This window comes from Scyliorhinus canicula, chromosome 6 (genome assembly GCF_902713615.1).
Source record: "Scyliorhinus canicula chromosome 6, sScyCan1.1, whole genome shotgun sequence".
NCBI classification, from domain to species: domain Eukaryota; kingdom Metazoa; phylum Chordata; class Chondrichthyes; order Carcharhiniformes; family Scyliorhinidae; genus Scyliorhinus; species Scyliorhinus canicula.
In genome coordinates this window covers 223,305,255-223,321,046 of record NC_052151.1, presented here as the reverse complement: position 1 = coordinate 223,321,046, position 15,792 = coordinate 223,305,255, and the positions used below count along the sequence as shown (strand labels likewise).

Genomic DNA, 15,792 nt, shown 5'->3' with positions numbered 1-15,792 from the left:
CCTGGACCCCAACCCCCGCACTCTCCCCATTCCCCTGGCCCCAACCCCCGCACTCTCCCCATTCCCCTGGGCCCCAACCCCCGCACTCTCCCATTCCCCTGGGCCCCAACCCCCGCACTCTCCCCATTCCCCTGGACCCCAACCCCCGCACTCTCCCCATTCCCCTGGACCCCAACCCCCGCACTCTCCCCATTCCCCTGGACCCCAACCCCCGCACTCTCCCCATTCCCCTGGACCCCAACCCCCGCACTCTCCCCATTCCCCTGGACCCCAACCCCCGCACTCTCCCCATTCCCCTGGACCCCCAACCCCCGCACTCTCCCCATTCCCCTGGACCCCAACCCCCGCACTCTCCCCATTCCCCTGGCCCCCAACCCCCGCACTCTCCCCATTCCCCTGGACCCCAACCCCCGCACTCTCCCCATTCCCCTGGACCCCAACCCCCGCACTCTCCCCATTCCCCTGGATCCCCAACCCCCGCACTCTCCCCATTCCCCTGGACCCCAACCCCCGCACTCTCCCCATTCCCCTGGACCCCAACCCCCGCACTCTCCCCATTCCCCTGGTCCCCAACCCCCGCACTCTCCCCATTCCCCTGGACCCCAACCCCCGCACTCTCCCCATTCCCCTGGTCCCCAACCCCCGCACTCTCCCCATTCCCCTGGACCCCAACCCCCGCACTCTCCCCATTCCCCTGGACCCCAACCCCCGCACTCTCCCCATTCCCCTGGACCCAACCCCCGCACTCTCCCCATTCCCCTGGCCCCCAACCCCCGCACTCTCCCCATTCCCCTGGACCCCAACCCCCGCACTCTCCCCATTCCCCTGGACCCCAACCCCCGCACTCTCCCCATTCCCCTGGACCCCATCCCCCGCACTCTCCCCATTCCCCTGGGCCCCAACCCCCGCACTCTCGCCATTCCCCTGGGACCCAACCCCCGCACTCTCCCCATTCCCCTGGCCCCCAACCCCCGCACTCTCCCCATTCCCCTGGACCCCAACCCCCGCACTCTCCCCATTCCCCTGGCCCCAACCCCCGCACTCTCCCCATTCCCCTGGGCCCCAACCCCCGCATTCTCCCCATTCCCCTGGACCCCAACCCCCGCACTCTCCCCATTCCCCTGGCCCCCAACCCCCGCACTCTCCCCATTCCCCTGGACCCCAACCCCCGCACTCTACCCATTCCCATGGACCCCAACCCCCGCACTCTCCCCATTCCCCTGGGCCCCCAACCCCCGCACTCTCCCCATTCCCCTGGACCCCAACCCCCGCAATCTCCCCATTCCCCTGGCCCCCAACCCCCGTACTCTCCCCATTCCCCTGGACCCCAACCCCCGCACTCTACCCATTCCCCTGGACCCCAACCCCCGCACTCTCCCCATTCCCTTGGACACTGAACCCCCGCACTCTCCCCATTCCCCTGGACCCCAACCCCCGCACTCTCCCCATTCCCCTGGGCCCCAACCCCCGCACTCTCCCCATTCCCCTGGACACTGAACCCCCGCACTCTCCCCATTCCCCTGGACCCCAACCCCCGCACTCTCCCCATTCCCCTGGGCCCCAACCCCCGCACTCTCCCCATTCCCCTGGACCCCAACCCCCGCACTCTCCCCATTCCCTTGGACCCCAACCCCCGCCCTTCCCCATCCCTTGGACCCAACCCCCGCACTCCCCATTCCCTGGACCCCAACACCCGCACTCTCCCCATTCCCCTGGACACTGAACACCCACACACTCCCCAGTCCCCTGGACCCCAACTCCCGCACCCCCCCCATTCCCCTGGACACTGAACACCGCACTCTCCCCATTCCCTTGGGCCCCAACCCCCGCACTCTCCCCATTCCCATGGACACTGAACCCCCGCACTCTCCCCATTCCCCTGGGCCCCAACACCCGCACTCTCCCATTCCCTGGACCCCAACCCCCGCACTCTCCCCATTCCCCTGGACACTGAACCCCGCACTCTCCCATTCCCTGGACCATAACCCCGCACTCTCCCCATTCCCCTGGACCCCAACCCCAGCACTCTCCCCTTTCCCTGGACACTGAACACCCGCACTCTCCCATTCCCTGGACCCCAACCCCCGCACCCTCCCCATTTCCCCTGGACCCCAAACCCCCCCCACTCTCCCCATTCCCCTGGACCCCAACCCCCGCACTCTCCCCATTCCCCTGGACCCCAACCCCCGCACTCTCCCCATTCCCCTGGACCCCAAACCCCGCACTCTCCCCATTCCCCTGGACCCTAACCCCCGCACTCTCCCCATTCCCCTGGACCCCAACCCCCGCACTCTCCCCATTCCCTGGACCCCAACCCCCGCACTCTCCCCATTCCCCTGGACCCCAACCCCCGCACTCTCCCCATTTCCCCTGGACCCCAACCCCCGCACTCTCCCCATTCCCCTGGACCCCAACCCCCGCACTCTCCCCATTCCCCTGGACCCCAACCCCCGCACTCTCCCCATTCCCCTGGACCCCAACCCCCGCACTCTCCCCATTCCCCTGGACCCCAACCCCCGCACTCTCCCCATTCCCCTGGACCCCAACACCCGCACTCTCCCCATTCCCCTGGACCCCAACCCCCGCACTCTCCCCATTCCCCTGGACCCCAACCCCCGCACTCTCCCCATTCCCCTGGACACTGAACCCCCGCACTCTCCCCATTCCCCTGGCCCCAACCCCCGCACTCTCCCCATTCCCCTGGACCCCAACCCCCGCACTCTCCCCATTCCCCTGGACCCCAACCCCCGCACTCTCCCCATTCCCCTGGTCCCCAACCCCCGCACTCTCCCCATTCCCCTGGACCCCAACCCCCGCACTCTCCCCATTCCCCTGGACCCCAACCCCCGCACTCTCCCATTCCCCTGGACCCCAACCCCCGCACTCTCCCCATTCCCCTGGACCCCAACCCCCGCACTCTCCCCATTCCCCTGGACACTGAACCCCCGCACTCTCCCCATTCCCCTGGGCCCCAACCCCCGCACTCTCCCCATTCCCCTGGACCCCAACCCCCGCACTCTCCCCATTCCCCTGGACCCCAACCCCCGCACTCTCCCCATTCCCCTGGACCCCAACCCCCGCACTCTCCCCATTCCCCTGGACCCCAACCCCCGCACTCTCCCCATTCCCCTGGAACCCAACCCCCGCACACTCCCCATTCCCCTGGACACTGAACCCCCGCACTCTACCCATTCCCCTGGGCCCCAACCCCCGCACTCTCCCCATTCCCTTGGACCCCAACCCCGCACACTCCCCATTTCCCCTGGACCCCAACCCCCGCACTCTCCCCATTCCCTTGGACCCCAACCCCCGCACTCTCCCCATTCCCCTGGGCCCCAACCCCCGCACTCTCCCCATTCCCCTGGACCCCAACCCCCGCACTCTCCCAATTTCCCTGGACACTGAACCCCCGCACTCTCCCCATTCCCCTGGACCCCAACCCCCGCACTCTCCCCATTCCCCTGGGCCCCACCCCCGCATTCTCCCCATTCCCCTGGCCCCCAACCCGCGCACTCTCCCCATTCCCCTGGGCCCCAACCCCCGCACTCTCCCATTCCCCTGGGCCCCAATCCCCCGCACTCTCCCCATTCCCCTGGACACTGAACCCCCGCACTCTCCCCATTCCCCTGGACCCCAACCCCCGCACTCTCCCCATTCCCCTGGACCCCAACCCCCGCACTCTCCCCATTCCCCTGGACCCCAACCCCCGCACTCTCCCCATTCCCCTGGACCCCAACCCCCGCACTCTCCCCATTCCCCTGGACACCAACCCCCGCACTCTCCCCATTCCCCTGGACCCCAACCCCCGCACTCTCCCCATTCCCCTGGACCCGAACCCCCGCACTCTCCCCATTCCCCTGGACCCCAACCCCCGCACTCTCCCCATTCCCCTGGACCCTAACCCCCGCACTCTCCCCATTCCCCTGGCCCCAACCCCCGCACTCTCCCCATTCCCCTGGCCCCCAACCCCCGCACTCTCCCCATTCCCCTGGGCCCCAACCCCCGCACTCTCCCCATTCCCCTGGACCCCAACCCCCGCACTCTCCCCATTCCCCTGGACCCCAACCCCCGCACTCTCCCCATTCCCCTGGACCCCAACCCCCGCACTCTCCCCATTCCCCTGGCCCCCAACCCCCGCACTCTCCCCATTCCCCTGGCCCCCAACCCCCGCACTCTCCCCATTCCCCTGGGCCCCAACCCCCGCACTCTCCCCATTCCCCTGGACCCCAACCCCCGCACTCTCCCCATTCCCCTGGACCCCAACCCCGCACTCTCCCCATTCCCCTGGACCCCAACCCCCGCACTCTCCCCATTCCCCTGGACCCCAACCCCCGCATCTCTCCCCATTCCCCTGGCCCCAACCCCCGCACTCTCCCCATTCCCCTGGACCCCAACCCCCGCACTCTCCCCATTCCCCTGGACCCCTGAACCCCCGCACTCTCCCCATTCCCCTGGACCCCAACCCCCCGCACTCTCCCCATTTCCCCTGGACCCCAACCCCCGCACTCTCCCCATTCCCCTGGACACTGAACCCCGCACTCTCCCCATTCCCCTGGACCCTAACCCCCGCACTCTCCCCATTCCCCTGGCCCCCAACCCCGCACTCTCCCCATTCCCCTGGACCCCAACCCCCGCACTCTCCCCATTCCCTGGACCCCAACCCCCGCACTCTCCCCATTCCCCTGGACCCCAACCCCCGCACTCTCCCCATTCCCCTGGACCCCAACCCCCGCACTCTCCCCATTCCCCTGGACCCCAACCCCCGCACTCTCCCCATTCCCCTGGCCCCAACCCCCGCACTCTCCCCATTCCCCTGGACCCGAACCCCCGCACTCTCCCCATTCCCCTGGGACCCCAACCCCCGCACTCTCCCATTCCCCTGGACCCCAACCCCCGCACTCTCCCCATTCCCCTGGACCCCAACCCCCGCACTCTCCCCATTCCCCTGGACCCCAACCCCCGCACTCTCCCCATTCCCCTGGACCCCAACCCCCGCACTCTCCCCATTCCCCTGGACCCCAACCCCCGCACTCTCCCCATTCCCCTGGGCCCCAACCCCCGCACTCTCCCCATTCCCCTGGACACCAACCCCCGCACTCTCCCCATTCCCCTGGCCCCAACCCCCGCACTCTCCCCATTCCCCTGGGCCCCAACCCCTGCACTCTCCCCATTCCCCTGGGCCCCAACCCCCGCACTCTCCCCATTCCCCTGGGCCCCAACCCCCGCACTCTCCCCATTCCCCTGGACCCCAACCCCCGCACTCTCCCCATTCCCCTGGACCCCAACCCCCGCACTCTCCCCATTCCCCTGGACACTGAACCCCGCACTCTCCCCATTCCCCTGGACAGTGAACCCCCGCACTCTCCCCATTCCCCTGGACCCAACCCCCGCACTCTCCCCATTCCCCTGGACCCCAACCCACGCACTCTCCCCATTCCCCTGGACCCCAACCCCCGCACTCTCCCCATTCCCCTGGACCCCAACCCCCGCACTCTCCCCATTCCCTGGACCCCAACCCCCGCACTCTCCCCATTCCCCTGGACCCCAACCCCCGCACTCTCCCCATTTCCCAGGAGGGATGGTCTTCAATGGGAGGGTGGGAGTAAATAGTGTGATTTTCTTTTATGGAGATTTTGGGAATTATCGGGATGGTTTCGCACCTGTCCATAAACCGTGATGTCAATGCGGATCCCGTAAGCTTTCAGGAGGGTCCGATATTCAGTTCCACTGCTATTGCGGTAGAACCTGGCGTACCTGAGAAAATTCAACATTCAAAGGTTAATATTCAGATTCTGCGGAATAACTTTACACACACTGAACATCAGAGGGTTCGAGTGGCTTTTTGCTAACATCACTGGAATAGTCATCCCAAACTCTGGCCTCATGATCGGGAGTTTCAATTTATCAGTGACTGGGCATCGTGCGGAGATTAACTCACCTCCTGACCCCCTCCCAAAGCCTGTTCACCATCTACAAGGCACAAGTCAGGAGTGAGATGGAATACTCTCCACTTGCCTGGATGAGCGCAGCTCCAACAACACTCAAGAAGCTCCACACCATCCAGGACAAAGCAAGCCCCGCTTGATTGCTCCCCTTCCACAAACATTCACTCCCTCCCCCACCGACTCACAGTGGCAGCCGTGTGTACCATCTACAAGATGCACTGCAGCAACTCATCAACGTTCCTTAGACAGAACCTTCCAAACCCACGGCCATTAGAAGGCATGCTTGCCTTCATTGGCTGGGGCATTGGGTACAAAAATTGGCAATTCATGTGGCAGCTGTATAGAACCTTAGTTAGGCCACACTTGGAGTATCGTGTTCAATTCTGGTCGACACACTACCAGAAGGATGTGGAGGCTTTAGAGAGGGTGCAGAAGAGATTTACCAGGATGTTGCCTGGTATGGAGGGCATTAGCTATGAGGAGAGGTTGAACAAACTCGATTTGTACTGCCTCGAAAGAGGGAGGTTGAGGGGCGACCTGATAGAGGTCTACAAAATTATGAGGCCATGGACATGATGGATAGTCAGAGGCTTTTTCTCAGGGTAGAGGGGTCAATTACTGTGGGGCATAGGTTAAGGTGCGAGGGGCAAGGTTTAGAGGAGATGTACGAGGTAAGTTTTTTACACAGAGGGTAGTGGGTGCCTGGAACTCGCTGCTGGAGGTGGTGGTGGAAGCAGGGACGATAGTGACATTTAAGGGGCATCTTGACAAATACATGAATAGGATGGGAATAGAGGGACCCAGGTAGGGGAGGGGGTTTTAGGTGAAACGGGCAGCATGGTCGGCACGGGCTTGGAGGGCCGAAGGGCCTGTTCCTGTGCTGTATATTTATTGTATTCTTTGTTCTTTGTACCATCTAGAAGGACAAGGGCAGCAGATACCTGGGAACCCCACCACCTGGAGGTTCCCCTCCCAGTCACCCCACCCTGACTGGGAAATATATCGGCCGCTCCTTCACTGTCGCCGGGGCAACATCCTGGAACTCCCTCCCTAACAGCACAGTGGGTGTACCTACCCCTCAGGGACTGCAGCGGCTCAGGAAGGCAGCTCACCTCTCTGCCTTTCCGAGGGGTAATTTGGGAAGGGAGATGGGTAAAGATTCTGAGAGGAGTGAGGGTGGAAGGTGTGGGATTTGTATACCACCCGTGGAGTCTGCTCTCCCACTTGTTGGGCTCAATCTTCTTGTCTGCTTCACTTTCCAAACCTGAAGTTGTATCCTTGCGATACGTTGTTGGTCTGAGATACTTTGTCCATGCGGTGAAAGGTATAACGTGGAACGCAGTTATCTGCCGACCAGTCCAAGTTACATTTCCACTCTATCCGGATCCCTAACACACCACCCTGGAGAGAAGGGAAGGGAAAAATCAACACACACAATGTTAACCTCCAGCGACACACAGCTATGAGGAAGATCAATGGCATGTCACTTCATTGCAAAGAGATGCAGTTAACAAGGCTTGTTACAATCCTACGGACAATGGGGTGGCGTGGTGATAGCATCAGGGTCCGAGGTTCGATTCCCGACCTTGGGTCACTGTCTGTGCGGAGTCTACACGTTCTCCCCGTGTCTGCGTGGGTTTCCTCCGGGTGCTCCGGTTTCCTCCCACAGCCCAAAGATGTACAGGTTAGGGTGGATTGGCCATGATAAATTGTCCCTTAGTGTCCAAAGATGTGCAGGTTAGGTGGTTTGGCCGTGTTAAATTGTCCCTTAGTGTCCAAAGATGTGCAGGTTAGGTGGATTGGCCGTGTTAAATTGTCCCTTAGTGTCCAAAGATGTGCAGGTTAGGTGGATTGGCCGTGTTAAATTGTCCCTTAGTGCCCAAAGATGTGCAGGTTAGGGTGGATTGGCCGTGTTAAATTGTCCCTTAGTGCCCAAAGATGTGCAGGTTAGGTGGATTGGCCGTGTTAAATTGTCCCTTAGTGTCCAAAGATGTACAGGTTAGGTGGATTGGCCGTGTTAAATTGTCCCTTAGTGTCCAAAGATGTACAGGTTAGGGTGGATTGGCCGTGTTAAATTGTCCCTTAGTGTCCAAAGATGTGCAGGTTAGGTGGATTGGCCGTGTTAAATTGCCCCTTAGTGCCCAAAGATGTGCAGGTTAGGTGGACTGGCCGTGTTAAATTGTCCCTTAGTGTCCAAAGATGTGCAGGTTAGGTGGATTGGCCGTGTTAAATTGTCCCTTAGTGTCCAAAGATGGGCAGGTTAGGTGGATTGGCCGTGTTAAATTGTCCCTTAGTGCCCAAAGATGTACAGGTTAGGTGGATTGGCCATGCTAAATTGTCCCTTAGTGCCCAAAGATGTGCAGGTTAGGTGGATTGGCCGTGTTAAATTGTCCCTTAGTGCCCAAAGATGTGCAGGGTAGGTGGATTGGCCATGTTAAATTGTCCCTTAGTGTCCAAAGATGTACAGGTTAGGTGGATTGGCCGTGGTAAATTGCCCCTTGAATTGTGCAGGTTGGGAGGGGTTATGGAAATAGGGTGGGGGGAGGGCTGGGCCTAGGTAGGGTGCTCTATCAGACGGTGGGTGCAGACTCCATGGGATGAATGGCCGCCCTGCTCTGTCGGGATTGTATAATTAGTACGGCCACCGTGCCGCTGCGCACAGTTTCAGTCCCATTACCTCAGAGAGAACCGAGCTTCTCTGGAGGGAGGGGAGATGAAGGTTCAGTGGACAGATTCCCAGGATGGGGGGTCTTTTCCCATGAGGGGGGACTGAGTAAAAAGGCCGAATGTTGCCTGGAATTTAGGGAAGAGAGGGTGATTACACAGAAAGTTGAAATTCCCGGAGGATTGGACAGGAGTGATGCTGAGCTGATTACAGATCCATGTTGTCATGCGATGGGGTCAATCAAGGTAAAAGATGAAAGGTCATGGCCCAGGGATGGTGGAAGTGAGTCCATATCAATACCAACCTTCCGTGTCAGTGCTGAAAGACTTTCACCAGCTTCAGCAATAATGTTCCCAAGGCGGAAGATAGGGCAGAAGAGGTCAGCCTTAGCATCAAAAACGCATCTCCGAATATAATCTGTGGTTATGCTGGGGAGCATATTTCCCCTGTACAGGAGAGAGGGACAGACAGGAGAGTCACAATGTAAAAGCTGATAGTACATGAGAGAGCTGTCCACAGTAAGAGTCAGCACCTTCAGGAAATGTCCCCCAGTGAGAGTCAGCACCTTCAGGAACTGTCCCCTAGTGAGAGTCAGCACCTTCAGGAACTGTCCCCCAGTGAGAGTCAGCACCTTCAGGAACTGTCCCAGTGAGAGTCAGCACCTTCAGGAACTGTCCCCCAGTGAGAGTCAGCACCTTCAGGAACTGTATCCCAGTGAGAGTCAGCACCTTCAGGAACTGTGTCCCAGTGAGAGTCAGCACCTTCAGGAACTGTACCCCATTGAGAGTCAGCACCTTCAGGAACTGTGTCCCAGTGAGAGTCAGCACCTTCAGGAACTGTACCCCAGTGAGAGTCAGCATCTTCAGGAACTGTATCCCAGTGAGAGTCAGCACCTTCAGGAACTGTGTCCCAGTGAGAGTCAGCACCTTCAGGAACTGTGTCCCAGTGAGAGTCAGCACCTTCAGGAACTGTCCCAGTGAGAGTCAGCACCTTCAGGAACTGTGTCCCAGTGAGAGTCAGCACCTTCAGGAACTGTCCCCCAGTGAGAGTCAGCACCTTCAGGAACTGTGTCCCAGTGAGAGTCAGCACCTTCAGGAACTGTGTCCCAGTGAGAGTCAGCATCTTCAGGAACTGTCTCCCAGTGAGAGTCAGCACCTTCAGAAACTGTGTCCCAGTGAGAGTCAGCACCTTCAGGAACTGCCCCCCCCAGTGAGACTCAGCACCTTCAGGAACTGTGTCCCAGTGAGAGTCAGCACCTTCAGGAACTGTGTCCCAGTGAGAGTCAGCACCTTCAGGAACTGTGTCCCAGTGAGAGTCAGCACCTTCAGGAACTGTCCCCAGTGAGAGTCAGCACCTTCAGGAACTGTGTCCCAGTGAGAGTCAGCACCTTCAGGAACTGTGTCCCAGTGAGAGTCAGCACCTTCAGGAACTGTGTCCCAGTGAGTCAGCACTTTCAGGAACTGTGTCCCAGTGAGATTCAGCACCTTCAGGAACTGTGTCCCAGTGAGAGTCAGCACCTTCAGGAACTGTGTCCCAGTGAGAGTCAGCACCTTCAGTAACTGTGTCCCAGTGAGAGTCAGCACCTTCAGGAACTGTGTCCCAGTGAGAGTCAGCACCTTCAGGAACTGTGTCCCAGTGAGAGTCAGCACCTTCAGGAACTGTGTCCCAGTGAGAGTCAGCACCTTCAGGAACTGTGTCCCAGTGAGAGTCAGCACCTTCAGGAACTGTCCCCCAGTGAGAGTCAGCACCTTCAGGAACTGTGTCCCAGTGAGTCAGCACTTTCAGGAACTGTGTCCCAGTGAGATTCAGCACCTTCAGGAACTGTGTCCCAGTGAGAGTCAGCACCTTCAGGAACTGTGTCCCAGTGAGAGTCAGCACCTTCAGTAACTGTGTCCCAGTGAGAGTCAGCACCTTCAGGAACTGTGTCCCAGTGAGAGTCAGCACCTTCAGGAACTGTGTCCCAGTGAGAGTCAGCACCTTCAGGAACTGTACCCCAGTGAGAGTCAGCATCTTCAGGAACTGTATCCCAGTGAGAGTCAGCACCTTCAGGAACTGTGTCCCAGTGAGAGTCAGCACCTTCAGGAACTGTGTCCCAGTGAGAGTCAGCACCTTCAGGAACTGTCCCAGTGAGAGTCAGCACCTTCAGGAACTGTGTCCCAGTGAGAGTCAGCACCTTCAGGAACTGTCCCCCAGTGAGAGTCAGCACCTTCAGGAACTGTGTCCCAGTGAGAGTCAGCACCTTCAGGAACTGTGTCCCAGTGAGAGTCAGCATCTTCAGGAACTGTCTCCCAGTGAGAGTCAGCACCTTCAGAAACTGTGTCCCAGTGAGAGTCAGCACCTTCAGGAACTGCCCCCCCCAGTGAGACTCAGCACCTTCAGGAACTGTGTCCCAGTGAGAGTCAGCACCTTCAGGAACTGTGTCCCAGTGAGAGTCAGCACCTTCAGGAACTGTGTCCCAGTGAGAGTCAGCACCTTCAGGAACTGTCCCCCAGTGAGAGTCAGCACCTTCAGGAACTGTGTCCCAGTGAGAGTCAGCACCTTCAGGAACTGTGTCCCAGTGAGAGTCAGCACCTTCAGGAACTGTGTCCCAGTGAGTCAGCACTTTCAGGAACTGTGTCCCAGTGAGATTCAGCACCTTCAGGAACTGTGTCCCAGTGAGAGTCAGCACCTTCAGGAACTGTGTCCCAGTGAGAGTCAGCACCTTCAGGAACTGTGTCCCAGTGAGAGTCAGCACATTCAGGAACTGTGTCCCAGTGAGAGTCAGCACCTTCAGGAACTGTGTCCCAGTGAGAGTCAGCACCTTCAGGAACTGTGTCCCAGTGAGAGTCAGCACCTTCAGGAACTGTGTCCCAGTGAGAGTCAGCACCTTCAGGAACTGTGTCCCAGTGAGAGTCAGCACCTTCAGGAACTGTGTCCCAGTGAGAGTCAGCACCTTCAGGAACTGTATCCCAGTGAGAGTCAGCACCTTCAGGGGCTGTCCCCCAGTGAGAGTCAGCACCTTCAGGAACTGTGTCCCAGAGAGTCAGCACCCTCAGGAACTGTCCCCCAGTGAGAGTCAGCACCTTCAGGAACTGTGTCCCAGTGAGAGTCAGCACCTTCAGGAACTGTGTCCCAGTGAGAGTCAGCACCTTCAGGAACTGTCCCCCAGTGAGAGTCAGCACCTTCAGGAACTGTCCCAGTGAGAGTCAGCACCTTCAGGAACTGTCCCAGTGAGAGTCAGCATCTTCAGGAACTGTCCCCCAGTGAGAGTCAGCACCTTCAGGAACTGTGTCCCAGTGAGAGTCAGCACCTTCAGGAACTGTCCCCCAGTGAGAGTCAGCACCTTCAGGAACTGTCCCCCAGTGAGAGTCAGCACCTTCAGGAACTGACTCCCAGTGAGAGTCAGCACCTTCAGGAACTGTCCCCCAGTGAGAGTCAGCACCTTCAGGAACTGTCCCCCAGTGAGAGTCAGCACCTTCAGGAACTGTGTCCCAGTGAGAGTCAGCACCTTCAGGAACTGTGTCCCAGTGAGAGTCAGCACCTTCAGGAACTGTGTCCCAGTGAGAGTCAGCATCTTCAGGAACTGTGTCCCAGTGAGAGTCAGCACCTTCAGGAACTGTCCCCCAGTGAGAGTCAGCACCTTCAGGAACTGTGTCCCAGTGAGAGTCAGCACCTTCAGGAACTGTGTCCCAGTGAGAGTCAGCACCTTCAGGAGCTGTGTCCCAGTGAGAGTCAGCATCTTCAGGAACTGTGTCCCAGTGAGAGTCAGCACCTTCAGGAACTGTGTCCCAGTGAGAGTCAGCACCTTCAGGAACTGTGTCCCAGTGAGAGTCAGCACCTTCAGGAACTGTATCCCAGTGAGAGTCAGCACCTTCAGGAACTGTGTCCCAGTGAGAGTCAGCACCTTCAGGAACTGTGTCCCAGTGAGAGTCAGCACCTTCAGGAACTGTGTCCCAGTGAGAGTCAGCACCTTCAGGAACTGTGTCCCAGTGAGAGTCAGCACCTTCAGGAACTGTGTCCCAGTGAGAGTCAGCACCTTCAGGAACTGTGTCCCAGTGAGAGTCAGCACCTTCAGGAACTGTCCCCCAGTGAGAGTCAGCACCTTCAGGAACTGTCCCCCAGTGAGAGGCAGCACCTTCAGGAACTGTCTCCCAGTGAGAGTCAGCACCTTCAGGAACTGTCCCCCAGTGAGAGTCAGCACCTTCAGGAACTGTGTCCCAGTGAGAGTCAGCACCTTCAGGAACCGTGAGCCAGTGAGAGTCAGCACCTTCAGGGACTGTGTCCCAGTGAGAGTCAGCACCTTCAGGCACTGTGTCCCAGTGAGAGTCAGCACCTTCAGGAACTGCCCCCCAGTGAGAGTCAGCACCTTCAGGAACTGTGTCCCAGTGAGAGTCAGTACCTTCAGGAACTGTCCCCCAGTGAGAGTCAGCACCTTCAGGGACTGTATTCCAGTGAGAGTCAGCACCTTCAGGAACTGTGTCCCAGTGAGAGTCAGCACCTTCAGGAACTGTCCCCTAGTGAGAGTCAGCACCTTCAGGAACTGTGTCCCAGTGAGAGTCAGCACCTTCAGTAACTGTGTCCCAGTGAGATTCAGCACCTTCAGGAACTGTGTCCCAGTGAGAGTCAGCACCTTCAGGAACTGTGTCCCAGTGAGAGTCAGCACCTTCAGGAACTGTGTCCCAGTGAGAGTCAGCACCTTCAGGAACTGTGTCCCAGTGAGAGTCAGCACCTTCAGGAACTGTGTCCCTGTGAGAGTCAGTACCTTCAGGAACTGTCCCCCAGTGAGAGTCAGCATCTTCAGGAACTGTGTCCCTGTGAGAGTCAGTACCTTCAGGAACTGTCCCCCAGTGAGAGTCAGCACCTTCAGGAACTGTTCCCCAGTGAGAGTCAGCACCTTCAGGAACTGTTCCCCAGTGAGAGTCAGCACCTTCAGGAACTGTCCCCCAGAGAAGTCAGCACCTTCAGGAACTGTGTCCCAGTGAGAGTCAGCACCTTCAGGAACTGTTCCCCAGTGAGAGTCAGCACCTTCAGGAACTGTCCCCCAGTGAGAGTCAGCACCTTCAGGAACTGTCTCCCAGTGAGAGTCAGCACCTTCAGGAACTGTGTCCCAGTGAGAGTCAGCACCTTCAGGAACTGCGTCCCAGTGAGAGTCAGCACCTTCAGGAACTGTGTCCCAGTGAGAGTCAGCACCTTCAGGAACTGTTCCCCAGTGAGAGTCAGCACCTTCAGGAACTGTCTCCCAGTGAGAGTCAGCACCTTCAGGAACTGTGTCCCAGTGAGAGTCAGCACCTTCAGGAACTGCGTCCCAGTGAGAGTCAGCACCTTCAGGAACTGTGTCCCAGTGAGAGTCAGCACCTTCAGGAACTGTGTCCCAGTGAGAGTCAGCACCTTCAGGAACTGTGTACCAGTGAGAGTCAGCACCTTCAGGAACTGTGTCCCAGTGAGAGTCAGCACCTTCAGGAACTGTCCCCCAGTGAGAGTCAGCACCTTCAGGAACTGTCCCAGTGAGAGTCAGCACCTTCAGGAACTGTACCCCAGTGAGAGTCAGCACCTTCAGGAACTGTCCCCCAGTGAGAGTCAGCACCTTCAGGAACTGTATCCCAGTGAGAGTCAGCACCTTCAGGAACTGTGTCCCAGTGAGAGTCAGCACCTTCAGGAACTGTCCCCCAGTGAGAGTCAGCACCTTCAGGAACTGTCCCAGTGAGAGTCAGCACCTTCAGGAACTGTCCCAGTGAGAGTCAGCACCTTCAGGAACTGTGTCCCAGTGAGAGTCAGCACCTTCAGGAACTGTATCCCAGTGAGAGTCAGCATCTTCAGGAACTGTACCCCAGTGAGAGTCAGCACCTTCAGGAACTGTGCCCCAGTGAGAGTCAGTACCTTCAGGAACTGTCCCCCAGTGAGAGTCAGTACCTTCAGGAACTGTGTCCCAGTGAGAGTCAGCACCTTCAGGAACTGTGTCCCAGTGAGAGTCAGCACCTTCAGGAACCGTGAGCCAGTGAGAGTCAGCACCTTCAGGAACTGTGTCCCAGTGAGAGTCAGCACCTTCTGCAACTGACTCCCAGTGAGAGTCAGCACCTTCAGGAACTGTGTACCAGTGAGAGTCAGCACCTTCAGGAACTGTATCCCAGTGAGAGTCAGCACCTTCAGGAACTCTGTCCCAGTGAGAGTCAGCACCTTCAGGAACTATATCCCAGTGAGAGTCAGCACCTTCAGGAACTGTGTCCCAGTGAGAGTCAGCACCTTCAGGAACTGTGTCCCAGTGAGAGTCAGCACCTTCAGGAACTGTGTCCCTGTGAGAGTCAGTACCTTCAGGAACTGTCCCCCAGTGAGAGCCAGCACCTTCAGGAACTGTACCCCAGTGAGAGTCAGCACCTTCAGGAACTGTGTCCCAGTGAGAGTCAGGACCTTCAGGAACTGTCCCCCAGTGAGAGTCAGCACCTTCAGGAACTGTGTCCCAGTGAGAGTCAGCATCTTCAGGAACTGTGTCCCAGTGAGAGTCAGGACCTTCAGGAACTGTCCCCCATTGAGAGTCAGCATCTTCAGGAACTGTATCCCAGTGAGAGTCAGCACCTTCAGGAACTGTCCCCCAGTGAGAGTCAGCAACTTCAGGAACTGTGTCCCAGTGAGAGTCAGCACCTTCAGGAACTGTCCCCCAGTGAGAGTCAGCACCTTCAGGAACTGTGTCCCAGTGAGAGTCAGCACCTTCAGGAACTGTATCCCAGTGAGAGTCAGCACCTTCAGGAACTGTGTCCCAGTGAGAGTCAGCACCTTCAGGAACTGTGTCCCAGTGAGAGTCAGCACCTTCAGGAACTGTGTCCCAGTGAGAGTCAGCACCTTCAGGAACTGTCCCCCAGTGAGAGTCAGCACCTTCAGGAACTGTGTCCCAGTGAGAGTCAGTACCTTCAGGAACTGTCCCCCAGTGAGAGTCAGCACCTTCAGGAACTGTGTCCCAGTGAGAGTCAGCACCTTCAGGAACTGTTCCCCAGTGAGAGTCAGCACCTTCAGGAACTGTGTCCCAGTGAGAGTCAGCACCTTCAGGAACTGTGTCCCAGTGAGAGTCAGCACCTTCAGGAACTGCCCCCCAGTGAGAGTCAGCACCTTCAGGAACTGTCTCCCAGTGAGAGTCAGCTCCTTCAGGAACTGCCCCCCGGTGAGAGTCAGCACCTTCAGGAACTGTACCCCAGTGAGAGTCAGCACCTTCAG

General features: G+C 58.7%; 1 protein-coding gene across 1 annotated transcript in view; it reads right to left on the bottom strand.

Annotated features, from left to right (window-relative positions):
- LOC119968052 (P2X purinoceptor 3-like) overlaps positions 1 to 15,792 on the bottom strand; it is a 50,424-nt gene that overhangs the window by 13,654 nt on the left and 20,978 nt on the right. The window contains exons 6-8 of the mRNA XM_038801151.1: positions 8,915 to 9,056; positions 7,210 to 7,346; positions 5,661 to 5,754 (exon numbers count right to left, since the gene is read on the bottom strand). Of these exons, the coding sequence (XP_038657079.1) occupies positions 5,661 to 5,754; positions 7,210 to 7,346; positions 8,915 to 9,056 (373 nt within the window). The remainder of the gene's footprint in view (positions 1 to 5,660; positions 5,755 to 7,209; positions 7,347 to 8,914; positions 9,057 to 15,792) is intronic.